General features: G+C 41.2%; 1 protein-coding gene across 5 annotated transcripts in view; it reads right to left on the reverse strand.

The window, feature by feature from the left end:
• The window catches only part of SMPX (small muscle protein X-linked), a 128,177-nt gene that overhangs the window by 45,198 nt on the left and 61,910 nt on the right, over positions 1 to 21,069 (reverse strand). For 2 of the 5 annotated variants that reach the window (XM_070257240.1, XM_070257241.1), the window contains 7 exons: positions 10,768 to 10,834; positions 10,299 to 10,339; positions 10,148 to 10,196; positions 7,276 to 7,378; positions 7,069 to 7,188; positions 6,612 to 6,786; positions 3,000 to 3,056 (listed from right to left, as the gene is read on the reverse strand). In XM_070257240.1, coding sequence (XP_070113341.1) covers positions 3,000 to 3,038 — 39 coding nt within the window. In that variant the 5' untranslated portion in view covers positions 3,039 to 3,056; positions 6,612 to 6,786; positions 7,069 to 7,188; ... (2 more) ...; positions 10,299 to 10,339; positions 10,768 to 10,834. Of the gene's footprint in view, positions 1 to 2,999; positions 3,057 to 6,611; positions 6,787 to 7,068; positions 7,189 to 7,275; positions 7,379 to 10,147; positions 10,340 to 10,767; positions 10,835 to 21,069 lie in introns of all 5 variants that reach the window. The other 3 variants (XM_070257239.1, XM_001492037.5, XM_070257242.1) reach the window with 2 other exon arrangements.

Genomic DNA, 21,069 nt, shown 5'->3' on the forward strand with positions numbered 1-21,069 from the left:
AGGATGAACTAAGTTCATAGAGTGAGTGAGTGGCTGGGCAGAGATTTGCAACTGTTTGGCTCCATGTTGTCTGATGCACACAGGTGCGGTAATTTAACTCCCCAAATACCTGACTGTTAGAAGTATGGTTGACAGTGGCTTAAGTTTGCACAACCCAGCCAAAGTCTAGCTCTAAATCATCATTTCTAGAAGTTTGCACTGCAAAATACTATCCTGCAAGACACTCATTAAAAAGGTCCAATATGTTTCGAAAACATTGCATACATCACCACCTTCTTGGAAATATATGATGCTGTCAGCAAGTTATGGACTCTAAGAAATCCTGCAGTAAAGAACCTATTCAACTTTGCTTAACGTAGTGTTTCCCAAACACTTAATCGTGGAACCCTCTAATTAACAACATCTCATAAAACTAGCATTTCAAGAGGCATACTTGGGAAACTGTTGAACTAGATGATGATGATGATTGATGATAACGGCTAAAACATAGTAAGCAATTACGAGCCAGGCACTGGCCTAAGCATTTACATGTATTAATTCATTTAACCCACAAAGCAATCCTATGAGATAGGGACTGTTATTAATTCTCCACTTGACAGATGAGGAAACTGAGGCACAAAGAGGCTAAATGACTTGTCCAAAGTCATAGAACTGGAGTCCTGGAGACCATGAGCTCCTCAAACATAGGGATCAGGTATCAATTCATCTTTGCACAGCCTACACTTAGCATGGTGCCTGGCACAAAGTATGCGCCCAGGAAATGACAGTTGAACTGAATTGGAGATAAGATCCTAACAAAAAGGAGAAGCAACCAGAGTGTGTTGAATAGAACATTAAAGATCTTTAAGTGGTATTTAGACAACAAAGGCACTCCCTCATCAGTCGAGCTTTCTATTTGTTCTAGACATGACTGTACCTTAAATAATATTCCTAAAATAAACCATATAAAACCGTGTATACCATATAAAAATGGAAGACTGTAACCTTTTTCATCTTTTATTTAATGGAACCTACTTCAGATTAATGCAGAGATGATAGGAAAATATCAGATAATGTAGATCCTATTTAGCCACAAGAAATAACATTTCATTTGAAGGTGCATTAAATTAGGCTTTTTGTGTGGCATAAAATTTATTGAAAGAGGCAATACCACATCCATAAGGAACCACCACATTGCCTTTGTTGGTAGACTGGATGGATTTTTTTTTAATGCAGTATAATAACAGCTATTGAGAATAGTCAATAGCAGCTTTTAAAATATTACAGACCTAAAAATATATCAAGGTCAAAATTAGTAGATAAAATACTGGTGAATTTTCAGTGTAGACTTGAGGGAGGCCAGGAAGCGCTAAGGGAGAAAAATCAACACACTTTCAGCTTTAAAAGGAAGAGAAACAAAGGCAGCCCAGGAGAAGACTATGTTTTTGTGTCCTGCAAAATGAAAAGGAACATTTGTATTTAGCACTTCAGGAGCTTCAAATGCAATGGTTAAATGGTATTATTTCTCACGACTTTAACATAAAACATTCCTGAATGATAATTATTATAATAACGGTTGACACTTAATGTGGGCTTACTATGCTGTTCTAAGCATCTTGAACATGTAACCCTAGGAGGTGAGTACTGTAACTATACCCATTTTACAGATGTGGAAATGGAGGAAGAGAGGTCAAGTAGGTAAAGAAGTTTTCCCATGATCCCACACCAGTGCAAGATGGATTTAAGGATTCAAACCTCAGCAATCTGGCTTCAGAGCCCATGCTACTAACCCCTATGCACACTGGGTGAAAGAGAAGGTTCGAAAGCTCAAGGATTCCCACAGGTCTGGGAGGCAAAATAAATTCCACTACCAACATCAGGGGATGTCAGAGACTCCCTAGGTGGACACGAGAGGGCCAAACGTGGCAACGTGGAGTTGGATCCTTGCCAAATGCGTAGGCCCTTCCTTGGTGGTTTGTTCTAGGACAGGTTTCCAGAGGTTGTTAAACATCTTGCCACTTAAGAACCCCATCCTTTGGAGGCTATGCATTAGTCATGACAGGTAAAGACCTGTCCCGCCACTCCCCTCCACGTGTGCTAGGATTTCCAACTCCACAACCTGGCCACACGCATGCCCCGCCAAGATATGGTCAACTGCTTGTGAATGCATTTGTGCTGTGATGGTGCATCAGACCCAAAATATTCAGGAACTGCTGCATGCTCTGCAGTATTCAGAAAAGTCCAAGAGAAAAAGTTTAAAAGTTCCTTTGGAGAAAGCACAGATGGCTCCATGTTGACAGAAAGGAAAGATGGAATTTTACAATACAGCATTGTGCCCAGAGTCCCAGGGCAGGAGCCATTTGAGAATTCAACACAGAACCCATAAGAGAAATAATAAATTAAGTACTGAGTAAAAACAAATCTTGAAAGTTATTTTAATAATTGTATTTATGTTCCAAAATGCCTGCTTCCCCCTCCCCTTTTTGTAGATGACACTTAAGTCAGTTGAAATCACCAAAGAATTTGTTTTCTGGGAGGGCACGAGGAGATGGGATAGCATATGGACTTCAAAAGATAAAAACCCAGCCTTGGGAAGAACATTTGACAAGAAAAGGATATCACTTAAAGAAAGATGTATTTTAAACAGATGGGTCAACAAACTCAACTTGATATAAGAATAAAAATTGTTTTTAAATTCTCTATCAATGAGCACATCAAAAACATACACATCAAAAAACGTACACACTACATTTTTGTGGAAGATTGTTTAATTCTCATTCATAAACTTTGACTGTCTTACAATTCAGCACAATTAAACAAGAATAGCTTCTCCTTTCTCAGTTGTACCTTACCAGCCTTGGATCCTTTCTCAATTGTACTTTAGGAGTCTTATAGACAGAAAACTTGTTTTTTTTTTGAAGCTTATCATCAGGGGTGAACAATCACAAAAAGTCTGATTTATTAAGCAAACAGGCCAGAAGTCGCAGAGCTGATGTTAAAACACAAATATGCCTACTTACCTGGATGGCTCTGACATTGGAAACTGGCTGTTTCGACATATTCACGCAGTCTTATCCCTGAAAAAACAAATAAGAAACTGTTAGAGGTGGCAGCATTCAGATTCTCGATCTTGATAAATTAGAACTTAACTCACAATTCAACTGGGCAGTCACCCCTCTCACTGGCCATCTATTCTTTCAGTCTCAGTTTCCGAGGTTACTCAGAGACTCTCCTTCCTAATGCCTCAGGGAGAGGGAACACTAGAGCTCCGGGATAAATCATTCAGGAGGAGAAATGCTGAGATGCCTCGCCCCTGATGCTAATGATAGGCAATCAGAAACTTGAAAGGCGCTATCATCTCCTTCCCTGCCCTCCTGCCCCCCTGCCAAAAGCAGCAAAGCAAAGAGGCTGTGGGAATAAAACACCTTTGTTTGGGGCCTTGGAAGCTCTCCGCTTGAAATGGAACTTCTGATCTGAATTAGTTGTTGCCTGGGCTGCGCATCAGTCCCTTGGGAGCGCCTCCTCTCAGTTGAACACCAGAGAGAAATGGCCTGTACCACGTTCTTACTACTGCGATGCTCTCCGCGCGCTGTGCACGTGTCTGTTTCCCCCAGCGCCCTGAGAGATGCTGGGAGGACGTGTGCCACCCCTCCTTGCTCTGTGTGTCAGAACCTAGGCTCTGTAAACACAGGCAGCCGGCAAGCCTCACCTATCTTCTTTTTTCTTAATGAAACAGTCTCAGAAGGCAAATAGGACTTACGTGACCATGTCAGATCCCCAAGATGTAGCAGTGATTACTTCCCAAAGGACTTGTGCTTTCTTTCAGCTTGTGAGACCTGACTTAGAGCATGGTGACTAGTGGTCGAGGTGTACCGGGACAGGGGCAGCAGGCACTGCCCGGGCTCTGGCCTGTTATCCCGGGGATGAGTGGTGTTAGAGGTTGGTCTATGAAATGTCACCAGGACCAACTGAAAAACTTAAAAACTCAGTGAAATGGAAACATGCTGCTTTTTTTAACCCAGATTATAAAATGGGTTGACTGACTTTCCTCTAGCGATTGGTGTAAGTGTGTGTGCTACCTGGTGAGTAAACGTAAATGGACAGAGAGCAGTGTCGACATTCGCCACAAGTCCTGCATAACCTGCGCTAAGTCACTCAACGTCTCTTGGCCCATTTCCTCTTCCTTAAATTTTACCTGCTTCACAGGTTGTGGTAAGAATCAAAATGACATAATGTTCCTGAAAATGCCTCGTGAACTATAAAACGAGATGCAAACGTTTCTTGTTTTGTGGTCGTTGCTAGGGAGTCTGATCACTGTACTGATCTGCAGCTTTAAACAATCACATAATTTTTAAAAATCTTTATAATTAGTATATCCAAATATATAGTCTTTGGAATCACATACATAAAAACAATGGAATTCTGTTTTAAAGTTCCACCTGAATGTTTTAGTAACATATAGATATGGCCTCCATGCTATAAAGGTCTAGATAGAATTATTTTCAATATGGTTAAAAAATTAAAAAGCAACAACAAATTGAACAATCAGGCATGCATTTTGCTCTATAACATGTTTCTATAACATGTTTCAAATAGCTTGCCAGTTTCCCTGCAATGTCAAAGAGTCAATGAAGGATTTTTAATTTTTGAATCTAGGACACAGCTCAATTTCAAAAGGAAAAGCTTGGTAGTTTAATTTTTAATGTTTCTGTTCCTCAAAAGCTATTAGAAGTCATGCAAAGCAATAATTCTCACAGGACCTTAAATATCTCAGCATATAGTATTCTCTGTGCATGTACAGCTAAAGAGTAACAAATATCACTCGGCAACTTTTAAAAATTTATTGTACATCAATTTGAAACTTGGAAATTAGGAATTCATGTTATAACAATAACAGGTTGAAATATTTTTTTAAAACCAGGCAATGAATGATTGTGTTATTTATACTGTGTTGATTTTTTTTTTTACAAATTAGGCTGATTTTGTTTTTTCACTGAACTAATGGATTGCTTTATTTTTTGTGGACCTCTGATCCTAACGGATGGCTACACCTTGGGCCTTGTCTCCTGTATAGCTTTGGTATAAACTCCTTTGCATTCGAATGCCTCCTGAACATATATGTCAATCTGCGATAGAGACATCTCTAGAAAGTTGGTCAGATCCCCGCTCTTATTCTTTGCGTACAGGCTAGATAACATTTGTGTAAGTCAGTTCTGCAGACGTTCCTGCTGTCCTCATTATTCGAAGAGAAATCAGGGCAATGTACACTGATGAATAAAAATAGACAGTGTTCCCTGGCTGTTTCCCTAGCCCTGCCTTCACCTCCATTAGGGATGCAGACTGTAGAATGCACCTTCCCTCTTTATCTGCATGTCTTGTGCTGGGACCGAAAAAAGAAAGCTATGCCTTAGATGCTCAACTCCACTCACACCGGGGCCACAGCTTTTCATGCAAAGAGGTGCTCTTTAAAGCACTCTCTTACTGTGTCTCCTGGTTCTGGCCAAAACTTGGAATAATGGAAAGTTTGACAAGACATATATTGACTTTTACAAAGCCTATACTATAATGGCAAGTCTTGCCGGCTTACCACAGCGGAGTTTTCCTAGCAGCTGTGCAGGTCAGTGGGGACCTTTAATGGTCTGTACGCTGAGTCATGTATGCTATACCTCCGCTGGCTTTTGACTGGGCAGCACCTAAGATCTGACTTCTAAATAAGACTCTTTCGCTTACTAAAAATTTGTCAACATTAATATCCCTAATTTAAGAAGAAGGGATCCAGAGGGAAATAGATCAATATTTGGAGACGGGGGCTTTGTTTGTTCTTTTTAAAGTTCAATTAAATGGCTAAAGCTCAGTCTCAAAGGGAATTATCTTCTGTCCTGCAGCTAAAAATAATTCCTGAGAAGGGTGTAGAAAGATGTTCAGCTGTCTGAACTAACTCCTTGTTGACTCTGCCTGAAATATGCCAGAGGGAAGAGGCGCTCGGCTTTGTCATGTACCAGAACCTGGTGCCGACAGAGAAAGACACGGGAATGCTGCCCTCTACCCTGCTGGGTGCGGGGAAAACTGTGACCAAAGCGGGGCTTTCGACAGGATGGTTCTGCAGTACTAATCGATCTATACGTTACTAGAACTTTATCATTGAGGCCAAGCCTTGCGCTTAGGGAGAGAAGAAAAGCATTTTAAACTTGTACTGTGTAACAACTCTGGAAATCAGATTTAAGTAAACCTAAGAGCTAGCATTATAGCTTTTCTCTGTCCCAAATTCCCCTGATTATTTCTAGGCTTACAACCTGAATCAGTCTGCAGCTGACCGACTGTAACCCTGGCCATAAGAAACAAAATGACATCATGTTCAGGGTCACAATCATCATATCTGGACTGTGGAAATTTTGTTAAGGTCCCTATCAAAGAGAACTACTTCTAGTTCAATATTCTTTCAACACCTCCCCCCCCCACACACACACACAATTTATAAAACAGAAGTAGCAACACCACAAATAAACAGTGAATTTACAAGGAAGCTACACCCACTGGTTACAAGCCTACAAAGTTCCAAATAGCCACTTCAAGTTAGGTATCAAAGAAATCTTCAGAAATCCCAGTTGCCCGAGCTAGGTCCTCCTGCTTACCTGCTTTATGTATTTGTTTACTGCCTAAGGAAAGTCCCAGGCAGCCAGGTGTGAGAATACAAGGCTCCTCAGAAGGTGGAAAGGATGCCCGGTGTCCTCTGAGCTGCGATCTCAATTCCGATGCTTTTCATGTGGCTGAAATAGCTCAAGTACTCGAACTGCTCCTGGCTCGGGGCTGGAGGGGAACTCAGTTTAAGGCGAAGTGTTAAAGAGAATTCCTGTCATAGCTCACAGTTGTTCTTCCTAAATATAGAGTTTGATACAAGCCATACGCTGGCTGCCTCCGAAAGGCTTGACCGTGCTGAAAGCAGGGCTCAAATGTCAGCCGGAAGGTGGCTATGGAATCTTACTGCCCTCCTAATCTTCCAGAAAATGCTGGTTGCATTTTCTCACAAATTCTGAGGGGGCACAGTGAAGTTCGAAAAGTAGGAAAAGTTTCTATCTTTAGCTTTATCACCTGGAGGCCAGAAGATGAGGAGTATTTGATAAAAATTGAGGGGGGTGGCATGGCACAGAGCTTCTCAACGGGGACACTGACATCAAATAGTGTTTGAGTCCTAGCTTGGTCACTCAGGAGCTGTGAAAGTGATTTCATAATCGTTACTCAATAAATGCTCACCAAATGATGACAATTATAATATTACATCGAACTATAAGACATCACCCTTTTTGTAGGTCAAAAATGGTCGCAGATCAACCAACTCGTGTGGTTCCAGGGCCCAGAGTCCTTGCTCTCTCTGCTCGACTGCCTCTACTGGTGGCATTGACTTTGACCCCAGAGCACAGGAGACAACAAAACAAAACAAAACAAAGAGGAAATATCTATTTTAAGTATGACAGAGACCAGGACGAGGTACAAGGCAAAACACTTTTTAAACAGAACACTGCTGAATCCTAAGGTACATGCTCATTATATTTGCTTTGTTTGGGTTTTTTGTTTGTTTTTCTTGTGCTCATTATTTTTAACACTACTTTTAATTTTTTTTATTTACTTCTCCAGTCTCTGAAATTATCTTTACATAGAACTTCCCTTCAATAGGAGGATTAAACAGGGTGGACACACTTATAATTCATCCCCTGGATGAAAGTGACCCCATGTCCGAGATCCTGATGGCATGGTCAGCTGCTGAACTGTCATCAGCAACCATCCCCTACCAGTCTTCTCGTTACGTGAGGAAAAGAAGCTCCGATTCGTATGAGCTCCTAAAGTCAAATTTCTATTCTCTGCAGCTGAATGCATTCCATACAAAAGCAACTGGCTTGTTTTTATGTCAGTAAAAAGAAAACCAACTTTCCAGTAGTTTAGGAGGTCAGCAGATAACCATGGTTCATCTCAGTTTGAGGTTCACCATTCACTTCTATTCATGTGCTGTTTAAAAGAACTATGTCTTTAAAATTCAGCTTAGACATCACACTTTGAGATCACATGGCACCAAAAGTGAGTTATTTATACACTAGGGAAAAGAATAGAGTGAGCACCTTAGTATTTCCCCAGGTGTTTGACTACTCGTATATGTTCAGAGCCCTTCACCAGACAAAAGGTGGCATCACTTCATGGACGAACAACAACAATGAGCCATTTTTGACACCCTGCCCCACAGTCAGCCCATAAATTTTGCCCCAGTCTTTTTGCCCCAGTCTTTTTGCCCCCATGAGCCCTCAGCAGCATATGTCAAGGAAGTACTCCTGACAGCAATGCCTTGTACAGAGGGCTGGCCCAAGATAGGCATGACTGACTCTGTGAGAAGAACTGAAGTGTGCTGCATAACCAGGACTCCTTTGGTTGCCAGTGACAGAAACCCAAAGTGAACTAGTTTAGGCCAAGAAGGGGTGTGGCAGACCGCGTTGATGCCTGTCTCAATATGGCCTCTGCCCACCAGAGTTCTGCAGCTGTCAACAGTTCTCAGTACAGTCAGCTTTGCACCTCAGAAGCCTGAATCTCTCTGCTTCTCTGCGTTGGGGCTCTCTCCATCTCCAAGGCACGTTGCCTGGGTGTGCTGCATGCATGACCCATAAGTGCCAGGGAACAGGCACCCCTAGGGACAAACCTCAGCTAATGGGGATGGAAGTCGGTGATAAATGCCCCCATCCTCCCTGTCCTCTGGTGGACTGATTTTGAGATGTGGTCTACAGTTTCCCAGAGGTCCCCAGCAGGATTGGGCCCCAGTTGCCCACAGCAGAAATCTGCTCATTATTATACCCTTATTGGCTTTCCCCTTTCCCTGTCTCACTTCCCCACTCCTTCACTTATGTTCTCTGGGATCATCACCCAAATAGACCACCTGCAACCAAGTCCTTGTCTCAGTGCCCATATTTGAAGCAACCCAAACCAGGACAAAGGGGTTCATTGGGAAAATTTCATATCATGGCAGGAAAGGCAGAGGTGCAGGTGGGCCTCAGAAATAAGCAGAACCAAGAACTCAGACCTCACTAGAGATTGCCAAATCTATTTCCCCAATTCCAGTTTTAAAAATCCCTGGCTTCTGATTGCCCCAGCCTGCATTAATCACCCAACCCTTGGCCAGGGACAAGGTCACCTAGCATGGAGGAGGACATTGGGGTACATACTTGTGGATGATCCTTCCCAGAGAGTGGAGTTCTTGTGAGCTGAGCATCCCTCCCAACTGGAGTCTCCCAAAAGCACCAAGAAGCCAAGTGCTTTTCCTTGACCTCCTGCCACAGCCCCCTGAAATTTCTACTAGTTATCACTTCATCAGTTTAGGGCCCCCATATAACAGAAGAAGCGCTGGGCACACACCAACACATAACCAGACTGGTGGGTAACAATTAACTGGGCCTGAGGTGATGGGCACAAGATGAGTCCATTTCTTATTAGAAGGATTGAAATGAGGGGGGAAGGAAAAAGAAACAAAGAGCCTTTAAGTATGGGAAATGGAGAGCTAGACAGTGCTGCTTTGAGGGGGTAGCTTGAGTCCTTTGGGAATACTTCGGTGGAGACCATGAAAGAGGGGCAGGGTTGACTATTCACTTAGTCATTTGTACCTGCATGCCTTCATAATTCCTCCACTATAGTCAAACAGCAAGAGGATATCTAATAAGACCTTATGTCTATATAGCCCTTGTTGAGTTGCAAAGCATTTTCACTTGTATTATTTTATTTAGTCGTCCCCAAAACTCTGCGGGTTAAGTGGTATTATTCCTATTGTATAAATCAGTCAGTGAAGGCTCAGAGTGTTAATTTAGAGCCAGTGATCCCCAGCTTATGACTCGCATATTTAGCGCTCTCTCCTGTTATACTGCCATGACCTCAAGGAAGCACACTCACATGCATGCCCCCACATAAGCACTCTACATATGGTATCAGTTAGGATGCATTTGGTTGCAAGTAACAGAATATCTGACTAGCAGTGGCTCAATCAATAAAGTCATTGACCATCTCACAAACCTAGAAACCTGAAGGGAGTTAGTTCCAGATTGGTTCAGAAATTTTATGAAGCCAAAAAGACCCAGGTAATTTCCAGTACTTCTACTCTGCCATTCTCAACAAGTCAGCTTTTCATCCCCATGCTTCTTACCTCATGTTCCCAAGATGGCTGCCACAGCTCCAAGAATCATGATTTCCCACTAGCATCCAAACAATAAGGAACAGCAGTGATGGTGGGAAAAGGGCCTTTCCTCTTCTCAGGGAGGAAACTCTCCCAGAAGCCCCAGCAGACTTCCCCTTACCTCTTGTTGGCTGGAAGTGGGTCTCACGGCTGCAAAGGAGGCTGAGAAAATAAATAAGTGGCAGAGGGCAAATAGAGATGAAATGATTAGCTGAGATCAAACATCCCACATAAAATCAGGATGCTCTTAGCAATGAAGAAGAAACAGAATGGCAGTTATGTAGACAAGATGTGTAGACACACATACGGAGCTTTATAGTGGAAAATGTGCCTTCACACACATAATCTCATTTAATCCCCACCACTATGAAGCAGATGTTGTTATTTATCACCATTTTATAAATGAGAAAACACACTGAAAAGGTAAAACCACATGCCTAAGAAGTGTCTGAGTCAAAACTCTAATCTAGAGCTTCAGGCTCCGAATTCAGTGGGTTTCCCCTTGTCCCTCTACAGGCAAGCCAACAGGGAGAGCCAGGTGCACGTACCATTGCCCCATCCCTGAATGCTCTCGTGGATAAGATTCTTACCATGTGCCCCAAACTGCAGTTTTCTTTCTGGTTCCTCTTCACTCAGTCTACTTTATCCTAGGTCTGCCTACAGTTTGGGCAAAGAGTAAATTATAGTATGAAAAATTTTAAATGAATTAATAGATGACTTTTTGTACCATTATGTGTAAACATGTAAACGCCCCAAAACTTTACAAGCTGACAAATAGAAGAAAAATTAACAAATGAAAAATGGTTCACTAGGAAGAAAGAATTATGGAAAAGGAAACTAGCTATGATCAATGAAAACATTTTATTCTCCTATAACATTTACTTCTATGTTAAATTTTAATTTTTGGCACCATGACTATGAACAAATCAACGCTCGTTTTTAATCCAGAAGAGCAGGTGACAAGGTTTGTCTCCTGGGGCGTCTGCTACGTGATGGGTTCCTTCCTTCCCCTGACAGATGCTGGCCATCTTTAAAAAGACGAGTGCCAGTGTGGCCTGTCCGGCCCACCTTGCCCCCACCTCACCCACAGTCTCACTTGGCCAATCTAGGCCTCCAGCTTTGACAGAAAATAATTCAAAATTTTCATAACATCTATCACAGTAGTACCAAAATTTCATAAGGTATAGGTGATTTTATCTTAAAAGGACAATCGGTCGATAACAATTAAAATATATCGCAATATTGGTGAAACTGGACTAATGCGATAGATGGTTTCTGACTGTGGAGTTGGTTGCAGTTCTCCATAATAACAGCAGCAGGTGACAGCACTACCCAGCCTCCCAGGACCAGTAGCTTTCAGTGACAAGAAAGTTAGAGAGAGTGCTGACTTTACTAAATTTACTACCAAAGGAAATACAAGTGATTAAAATGTGGTCAACTGAATGATAGGGACAAAGGATAATTTTTATCCTTTGTTTTTTATCAATATTGTCATTGCTTCCTGTTTTTTTCTCCCCCACGCCCACACTATGCACCAGAGTACTACAATATTGTCGCCTTGAATCAATTATTGATTGCAATGACCCCTTTGTAGTAGGCAAGATGCACATTTGGCATTTGGGATTATAACAGATAAAATGCAAGGACATGAAAGTGTCTGCCATTTCTGTCGTCAAGGCTTGTATGATGCTACAGATAATTTCTGGAAAGATCACTGCCACTAAGGCATGTTGCCCAATCATTGTACAACCAGATGGTTTATTTTTACGTGTCCTAGGCTTCTAAACTGAGGTTGTAGCTAAATAATAATGACTCAAATGCCTCCTGGGCTCCACTAGTTTGTGGCCCCTATATGAGTCACTTCAAAGGCGTGTCCACAAGTGTGTGGCTCATTATCCCCCCCAGGAGCCATATGGCAGGATTTCCACTCTTCTACCTTCTCACATCTCACTGAGTGGCCCCAAAGAAAGGCCTATGTTACACAGGATCCACAGCACTGCCTGTGTTCCAAACTTCTTGCTGCTGCTCTCACCACACGTCTCAGAGTCCCCAAGTTCTGCTGTCCCCCCAGGCTAAACACGCAGGCGCTCCCACCTGCCCTTGTCCCCAGTGTCTCCAGAGGCACTTCTCTCATTGTGACTGCAGAGAATGGCTTGCTATGGCCTCTGGATCCCAGCTTCTTGCTTATTCTCTGGCATTTGAGCAGTTACCTTCCCCATCTTTGTGACTGACTCACTGCTTTTTTTATTAAGATAAAATTTACATACCATAAAATTCATCCTTTTAAAGTGTACAATTCAATGGTTTTTAGTTGTGCACAAAGTTGTGCATCGATCGCCACTGTCTAATTCCAGAACATTTTCATCACCCCCAAAAGAATCTGTGTACCCATTAGCAGTCACTCCCCATTTCCCCCTCCCCCCAGCCCCTGGCAACTACTTCTCTGCATTCTGTCTCTATCGATTTCCCTATTCTGGATATTTCAGTTAAATGGAATCATACAATATGGGGCCTTTTGTGTTTGGTTTCTTTCACTTAGCATACTGTTTTCAAGGCTCATCCACATTGTAGCATGTATCGGTACTTCATTCCTTTTTATTGCTGAATAATATTCCATTGTATGGATATGCCACATTCTGTTTATCCATTCATCAGTTGATAGACATTCAAGTTGTATCTGCTTTTTGGCTATTATGAATAATGCTGCCATGAACATTTGTGTACAAATTTTTGTATGAACGTGTGTTTTCAATTCTCTTGGGGGTAAATACCTAGAAGTGGAATTTCTGAGTCATATGGTACTACTGTTTAAACTTTTGAGGAACTTACAGATTCTTTTCCAAAACAACTGCACTATTTTACATTCCTGCTAGGAGTGTATAAGGAGTATGATTTCCCACATCCTTGCCAATACTTGTTATTGTCCATCTTTTTTAGTATAGCCATCTGGCAGGCATGAGGTAGTTCTCATTGTGGTTTTCATTTACATTTCTCTGATGACTAATGATGTTGAGCATCTTTTCATATGCTTATTGGCCATTTGTATGCCTTCTCTGAAGAACTGTCTATTCAGATCATTTGCTCACTTCTAAAACGGGCTATTTGTCTTTTTTATTGTTGAGTTGTAAACATTCTTCACATATTCTGGATACAAGACCCTTATCAGATATATGATTTGCAAATATTTTCTCCCATTCTGTGAGTTTTCTTTTCACTTTCTTGATGGTATCCTTTGAAACACAAAAGTTTTTAACTTTTTAATTTTAATAACTAAATAAATTTATTTTTTCTTTGGTTGCTTGTGCTTTTGGTGTTATACATAAGAAACCACTGCCTAATCCAAGGTCATAAAGAACTGCACCTATCTTTTTCCCCTAAGAGTTTTATAGGTTTAGCTCTTACATTTAGGTCTCTGACCCATTTTGAGTTAATTTTTCTATATTATCTGAGGTAGGGATACAACTTCATTCTTTTACATGTGGATATATAGTTGTCCTAGCACCATTTGTTTAAAAGGCTATTATTTCCCTCATTGAACTGTCTTGACACTCTTGTGGAAAATCAACTCATCATAAATGTAAGGAATTATTTGTAAACTCTCAAGTCAATTCTATTGATCTATATGTCTATACTTACACCAGTAACATACTGTCTTGATTACTGGAGCTTTGCAGTAAGTTGTGAAATCAGGAAGTGTGAGTCCTCTAAATTTATTCTTCTTTTTCAAGATTGTTTTGGTTATTCCAGGTCTCTTGCATCTCCATATGAATTTTAGGATCAGTTTATCAATTTATGCAAAAAAAATACAGCTGGGATTTTGATAGGGTTTGTACTGAATCTACAGATTGATTTGGGGAGTATTGCCATCTTAACAATATTAAGTCTTCTAACACATAAACATGGGATGTCTCTTTCCATTTATTTAGGTCTCCTTTAATTTATTTCAATGATGTTCCTAATTTTCAGTATACAAGTCTTGCACTTTTTTTGTTAAATTTATTTTTAAGTATTTTCTTCTTTTTGACACTATTGCAGTGGAATTATTTTCTTAATTCCATTTTTAGATTGTTTATTGTTAGTGTATAGAACTACAATTGATTTTTGCTTATTGATCTTGTATTCTAACACATTGCTGAATTCATTTATTAGTTCCAATATTTTCTTTGTGGATTCCTTAAGATTTTTTTTATATAGGAGCATGTCACCTGTGACTAAAGATAGTTTTACTTCCTCCTTTCCAATATGGAAGCCTTTTTTTTTTGCCTAATTGCCCTACGGCCCCATTCTACTTGACCACAGGAGGTTTGTCTTTTGTCAGGTTCCCTTTCCCAAGTATTTCTCAGAATTCTCAAGAATATTAAAGCTCTCATGTTCTAGAAATCCAGCCCAGTGGCCACCTGCGTCCCTACTAATGTCCTGGCTCCATACCATTGCTCCTACTGGCTTGAACCCTGCTTCTCCCAAACTACCATTCTCCCCTGTCTCAGATGTAAATTCAGTCCCTTCATTCCCAAGAAGACTAGATTCCCAACTCAGACTAGATTACCACATTCAATAAAAAGGTATTAAAGATTTGGGATAACAAGATATTGAAAAAGTGTAAAACAGGAGTGATATCAGCATCCTGGCAGAGTGAACTTTCCTGGGACTCTCTCCCCTCCAACATATGACAAAAAGGGGCATCCATACTCCAACAAAGGACACCCTAACACAACACAAAATCATTGGAGAGACACACAGCCACATGACGGAGGGCAGAAAGGCTGGAACCCCCCTTGGAGGAGCTGGAACAGGGTAAGAGAAGACTTTGCTCCCTCCCTAAAGACTGCACTTGCGACTGCAGGAGGTTCTGTGAGGGAAGGAACAGGGGAGGGGTCACTCATTCGTGGGATCACCAAGGTCTCCCTAGGGCACTTGCAGCCTAGAGGGAAGCCCTCTAACAAGCCAAAAGCTTTCATGACGGGTGACCTCATCAAGTCAACACCCCAGGAGACCAGACAGCAGAGCAAGAAAGCATGGAGTGCAAGCAGGAGGTAGCACCCCTCCCCACACCTGCCCTGCGCCAATCCCCTGCCTGGGATCTCAGCTGAAGGTGGAGGGTCAGAATACATGGCTCCCAACCCCCACCCAGTGGCAATAGGCGGTAACTGCAACCAAATAATATCAGAATGCGTAAGACCTGACCTACTGTTAGCAACATCAGACACTACATCAAATCTCCAGACAAGAGAGAAAATGACAAGCATCCAGAATTCAATCCTGAGGACACAGAATTATGTAATCTAAATGACAATGAATTCAAAATAGCTATCATCAAAAAACTCAACGAGGTAAAAGAGAATGTAGAGAAACAATTCAATGAGCTCAGGAGCTACTTCACAAAAGGGATTGAATCTATAAAGAAGAATCAATCAGAAATGTTAGCGATGAAAGATACAATGGAAGAGATAAAACAAAATACAGATTCCCTGAACACTCACATGGACAGCATAGAGGAGCATATCAGCATAACTGAAGATAGACATGTTGAAATACTCCAGAGAGAGAAGGAGAGAAAACTAACACTAAAAAGAAATGAAGAAAGTTTCAAAGAAATTTCTGACTCAATGAGGAAATGCAACATAAGAATTATAGGTGTTCAATAGGGAGAAGAGAAGGAGAATGGAGCAGAAAGTGTGTTCAAAGAAATAAAGGTAGAGAACTTCCCAAACCTAAGAAAAGAGAGGGAAATCTGTGTGAAAGAGGCTTCCAGATCTCCTAGATTTGTCAATGTAAAAAGACCTACTGTAAGGCATATAGTAGTAAAACTGGCAAAAATGAATGACAAAGAAAGAATACTCAGGGCAGAAAGGCAGAAGAAAATAACCTACAAAGGAACCCCTATCAGGCTTTCAGCAGATTTCTCTGAAGAAACCTTACAAGCTAGAAGAGAATAGAATGACATATTCAAATCTTTAAAAGACAAAAATCTTCAGCCAAGAATACTCTTTCCAGCAAAAATATCCTTTAGATATGAGGGAGAAATTAAAACTTTCCCAGACAAACAAAAGCTAAGGGACTTTGTAGCCAAGAGACCCTCCCTACAACAAACCCTCAAGAAGGCCCTCATACCTGAAAAAAAAGGGAGAAAGGGGTCACAAAACACAGAGTAAGGAGATAAATAAGTAGACAGAATCAGAATAGGATAGCAAATATTCAACTATAGCATTAAGCTAAAGGGAAGGAAAACACCAAAAGCAAAGATAATCCTGTCATTTTAACTACAAACTCACAACACAAGAAGGAATAAGATGTGAAAAAAAACAGCTTAGGAGAGGAGGAGGAAAGGGACAGAATCGGTTTAGACTAAGGAAATAAGAGGCCATCAGAAAATGGACTATCTTATACACAAGATTCTGAATACAAACCTCATGGTAGCCACTAAACAAAAAAGCAGAACAGAGACACAAAGAATAAATAAGGAGAAAACAAAGAAACGTACCATAAAAACTACATAATTCAATGGGTAGACCAAAATACACAGGATGAGAAACAAAGCAAATGCAGGAAAACTGGAAAATGAGTGATAAAATGACAGCATTAAGCCCTCATACATCAATAATCACCCTAAATGTAAATGGATTGAATTCTCCAATAAAAGGAAAGAGTGGCAAGATGGATTAAAGAACAAGACCCCACCATATGCTGCCTTCAGGAAACACATCTCAGCTCCAATGACAAACACAGGCTCAGAATGAAGGGATGGAAGACGATACTCCAAGCTAATGGCAAATAAAAGAAAGCAGGTGTCGCAATACTTATATCAGACAAAGTAGACTTCAAGATAAGACAGGTAAAGAGAGACAAAGAGGGGCAGTATATAATGATCAAAGGGACACTCCATAAAGAAGAAATAACGCTTTTACATATCTATGCACCCAACACAGGAGCACCAAAGTTCATAAAGAAACTACTAACAAACCTAAAAGAAGATATTAATAATAACACAATAATAGTAGGGGACCTCAACACTCCACTCACATCAATGGATGGGTCATCCAGACAGAAAATCAACAAGGAAACAGTCCCGAGGCCAAAGGAGAATCTGGTCCAGATGACCTCAGGAGACACAAGTAAATTTGGCAAGCACAAGAGCACACAGAAGCTAGAGACGAGCAATTGGACAGCACCTGTGGAGAAATATTTCTGGCTAAACCATAGAGAGCAGTATCAGGAGAAGTCGGCACCAAAGGAACTTTAGATGTCACCTGGTTCCCTTTGTTTAACTGAAAATTATTAATGGGCCTTGGTTACTCAAATCCCTTTCAGTTTCATCTCTATTACAACACTTCGATGCCCCAAATGTCAGAGCTCTCTTCAAACTCTATCAAGAATATGAACAGACATTTTTCCAAAGCAGATATGCAGATAGCCAATAAACACATGAAAAGATGCTCAACATCAGTAATCATCAGGGAAATGCAAATCAAAACTACACTAAGATACCACCTTACGCCTATTAAAATGGCTATAATCCCTAAGACTAAAAATAACAAATGTTGGAGAGGGTGTGAGAAAAGGGAACCCTTACACACTGCTGGTAGGAATACAAACTGGCACAGCCACTATGGAAAACAGTATGGAGATTCCTCAAAAAACTAAAAATAGAACTACCATACGACCCAGCCATCCCACTACTGGGTATCTACCCAAACAACTTGAAATCAACAATCCAAAGTAACATATGCACCCCTATGTTCATTGCAGCACTTTTCACAATAGCCAAGACATGGAAACAATCCAAGTGCCCATTAACTGATAATTGAATAAAGAAGACGTGGTATATATATATATATATATATATATATATATATATATACACAATGGAATACTACTCAGCCATAAAAAAGACAAATTCATCCCATTTGCAATAACATGGAAGGACCTAGAGGGAATTATGCTAAGCGAAATAAGTCAGACTGAGAAAGACAAACACCAGATGATTTCACTCATACATAGAATATAAACAAACACATGGACAAAGAAAACAATTCAGTGGTTATCAGGAGAAGGGGGTGGGGGTGGGCACAGGGGGTGAAGGGGAGCACTTATGTGGTGACAGACAAGAAATAATGTACAACTGAAATCTCATATCAGTGTAAACTATTATGATCTCAATTTTAAAAAAAGTCTGAAACAAACAAAAAGTCAAAACTGGATATTATCTGTGATTGCATGAGCCAAGTCTCTTCTCTCCTTAGCCCCTGGCCCTACACCATGATGCAGCAGTCATGTCTGTGTCTCCTTCCTTGGAATTTAGCTTTCTTCCATGAGTACCCACAGAGAGGAAAAATAGTTTTTCTAAAAAGAAGCAATGTGCAGAGTTATAACTCCACCCACAAGGAAAAAATACTTTTACATAATTATGCAGAACAGTTTAGCATTTCCTTGTCTCCAAAATTCCCATTTCAAAAAGTGACTTTTGTTTTACCTTTTGAGCTATTGTATAGCTCAATAGCTTTTTCTCCCAAAAGTATTTTCCTTCCAAGAATAAAGGAACTATCTAGCCTCAGAAGTGAATTCAGACATCCATCTCCAAAGGCATGGTATATGCATCTCTGTTTTCATGTTTCCAGGAAAAACTGAGGAACAAAGGTGTGGTCTCCAGTCCCACAGAGGGTATCTTTCATGGTAGAGCGCAGGGGAGCTCTACAGTGTGAGTTACACCACAGAGTTGTCCTTACCCAGGCAAAAGAGTGGTGCTGTCATACGCCTGCACCCGTCCATCATTGGTTAAGGGCTGCCCAGGAGGACTAATTCCCAGGGCTGCTGGCTCTCCTTATCAGCTGGAAAAGCATGCTCCAGAAGCCCAAGGACAGGCATCCAAAAGAGAGCTAAGGTGTTGGAAGCAAATGCCCACTGAGGCCAGGAGCAGACAACAAATGGGGAGAGGGGATGTGATGGGATCTGGGCCGGGCTTGGTCATTATCTGCCGCAACACAGCCATCCATTATGGTACATGGGCCTCAGCAAAGTTGTTCTGAACTGCATTACCATCTTGTTTCTAGAAAGCCTAATTTATTTGGAACAATCTTACAAAGTTATATTGTTGCAATGTTGAACACTTCTGTTTCTTATTAGTCATTTTCTAATGAGTGTTGAAGTAGACTATTTTTGCAGGGTTTTGGCAGCCTACAAATGTATTTAGAGTTACATTTTCCTACATTGTCACATGAGACCTCTATAACCTGGCTCTTTTTCAAAAATGGGATAACTTTAGTCCCTTTGGTAACACATGGTAGATAGGGAAGGGTCCTCCTCCAGGGTCTGAAGTAGTAACAGTAGCCACCTGGCACATGCACCAGAGATCTGGAATACTACAGAAATATCACTGCGACCTGTGTGCCCTTGAACAAAATTTTTACCCAACAAGAATTTTACTCAAGGTCAAGATCTGCAAAACTTGGGAGAATCACATTTGCACCACACACGATGCAGGGCAATTTACCCAGTCTCCTTTTCCTCTTGCCCCACAAATTTTTTTAAACTAGATCTATGAACATAAATAAGACAATAAACTTGTAAACAACTGAGTCCTCCTAGAGAGAAAGAAGTAATAAAACCCCAACTTAAAGCATGTCATGGAGACAATATTCTGAGTTCAGCACACTGTCTACTCCTCCTGGCACACAGGACATGATATTTTCCAGGCTCACTCACAATTGGATCAGGGCCACGTGACTGAGTTCTGGCCAATAGGATATGGGCCCAATTCCTGTAAGCCAGCACTGCCCAAAGTGTGCCCATGCACCAGTGCCCATTTACAAACTGTTTGTTACCAGTTTGCAATGAGCTAATACAGAAATTTAAAAGTAAACAACCAGGTACGTTTATAGAAATTTGACATTGCCGCTACATCCAAGCAGCATTTCCTTTTTCTGGTAATTCATTTTTGTTGCATGTTTATAAAAGTATTGGTCTGTGATGGATTAAAATTTTTTAAAAACCTGGTCCTCAAATGGTTTGAGGAGCACTGCTGTAAGCCACTCTAGGCCTGGCCCTTAAAAATACCCTGTGCAATCCAGATCTTTCTTCCCCAACTGTAGCAACCTTAGAAGCCATTGGTCCTAGACGTCATAGCTACTAAATGGAAAAGGATCACTGGAAATGAACTTTTACTATGTAAAGCTATAGAAATTTGGGCTTGTTACTGACACATAGCCTGGGATTGTTTGATTTATACAAGAAATTATTGCCCTCATTCTGGCAGTTGGACCAGCTGGGGTTGAAGGACCCACTTCCAAGATGGCTGCTTCACTCCCATTCTGGTGCCCTTTGGCAGGGATGGCTGGAAGGCTGGCTCAGCTGAGACTGTCAACCAGAATGCTTACATGTGGCATCCAAGATGGTGACCTCAGGGTAGTTGGCTTCTTACATGGAGGCTCAGGGTTCCAAGAGCAGGTGATCCAGTAAAAGGAACCGAAGGGGTATGGCCTTTTATGCCTAGCCTTGGAAGTTACATAGCATCACTCTTGCTGTACTCTGCTGGCTGAGGCAGTCACAAACCTGCTCAGACTTAAGGGAAGGGGACATGGACCTCCCTCTCTACAGAAGGAATGTCACAAAATTTCTAGCCATATTTTAAAACCACCTAATCAGGTGCTGGCCCAGTGGCGCAGTGGTTAAGTGTGCACACTCTGCTTTGGCAGCCCAGGGTTCACCAGTTCAGATCCCAGGTGCAGACATGGCACCACTTGGCAAGCCATGCTGTGGTAGGCGTCCCACATATAAAAAGTGGAGGAAGATGGGCATGGATGTTAGCTCAGGGCCAGTCTTCCTCAGCAAAAAGAGGAGGATTGGCGGCAGATGTTAGCTCAGGGCTAATCTTACTCAAAAAAAAAAAAAAAAACACC

The sequence above is a fragment of the Equus caballus genome, chromosome X, assembly GCF_041296265.1.
Source record: "Equus caballus isolate H_3958 breed thoroughbred chromosome X, TB-T2T, whole genome shotgun sequence".
Classification (NCBI taxonomy): domain Eukaryota; kingdom Metazoa; phylum Chordata; class Mammalia; order Perissodactyla; family Equidae; genus Equus; species Equus caballus.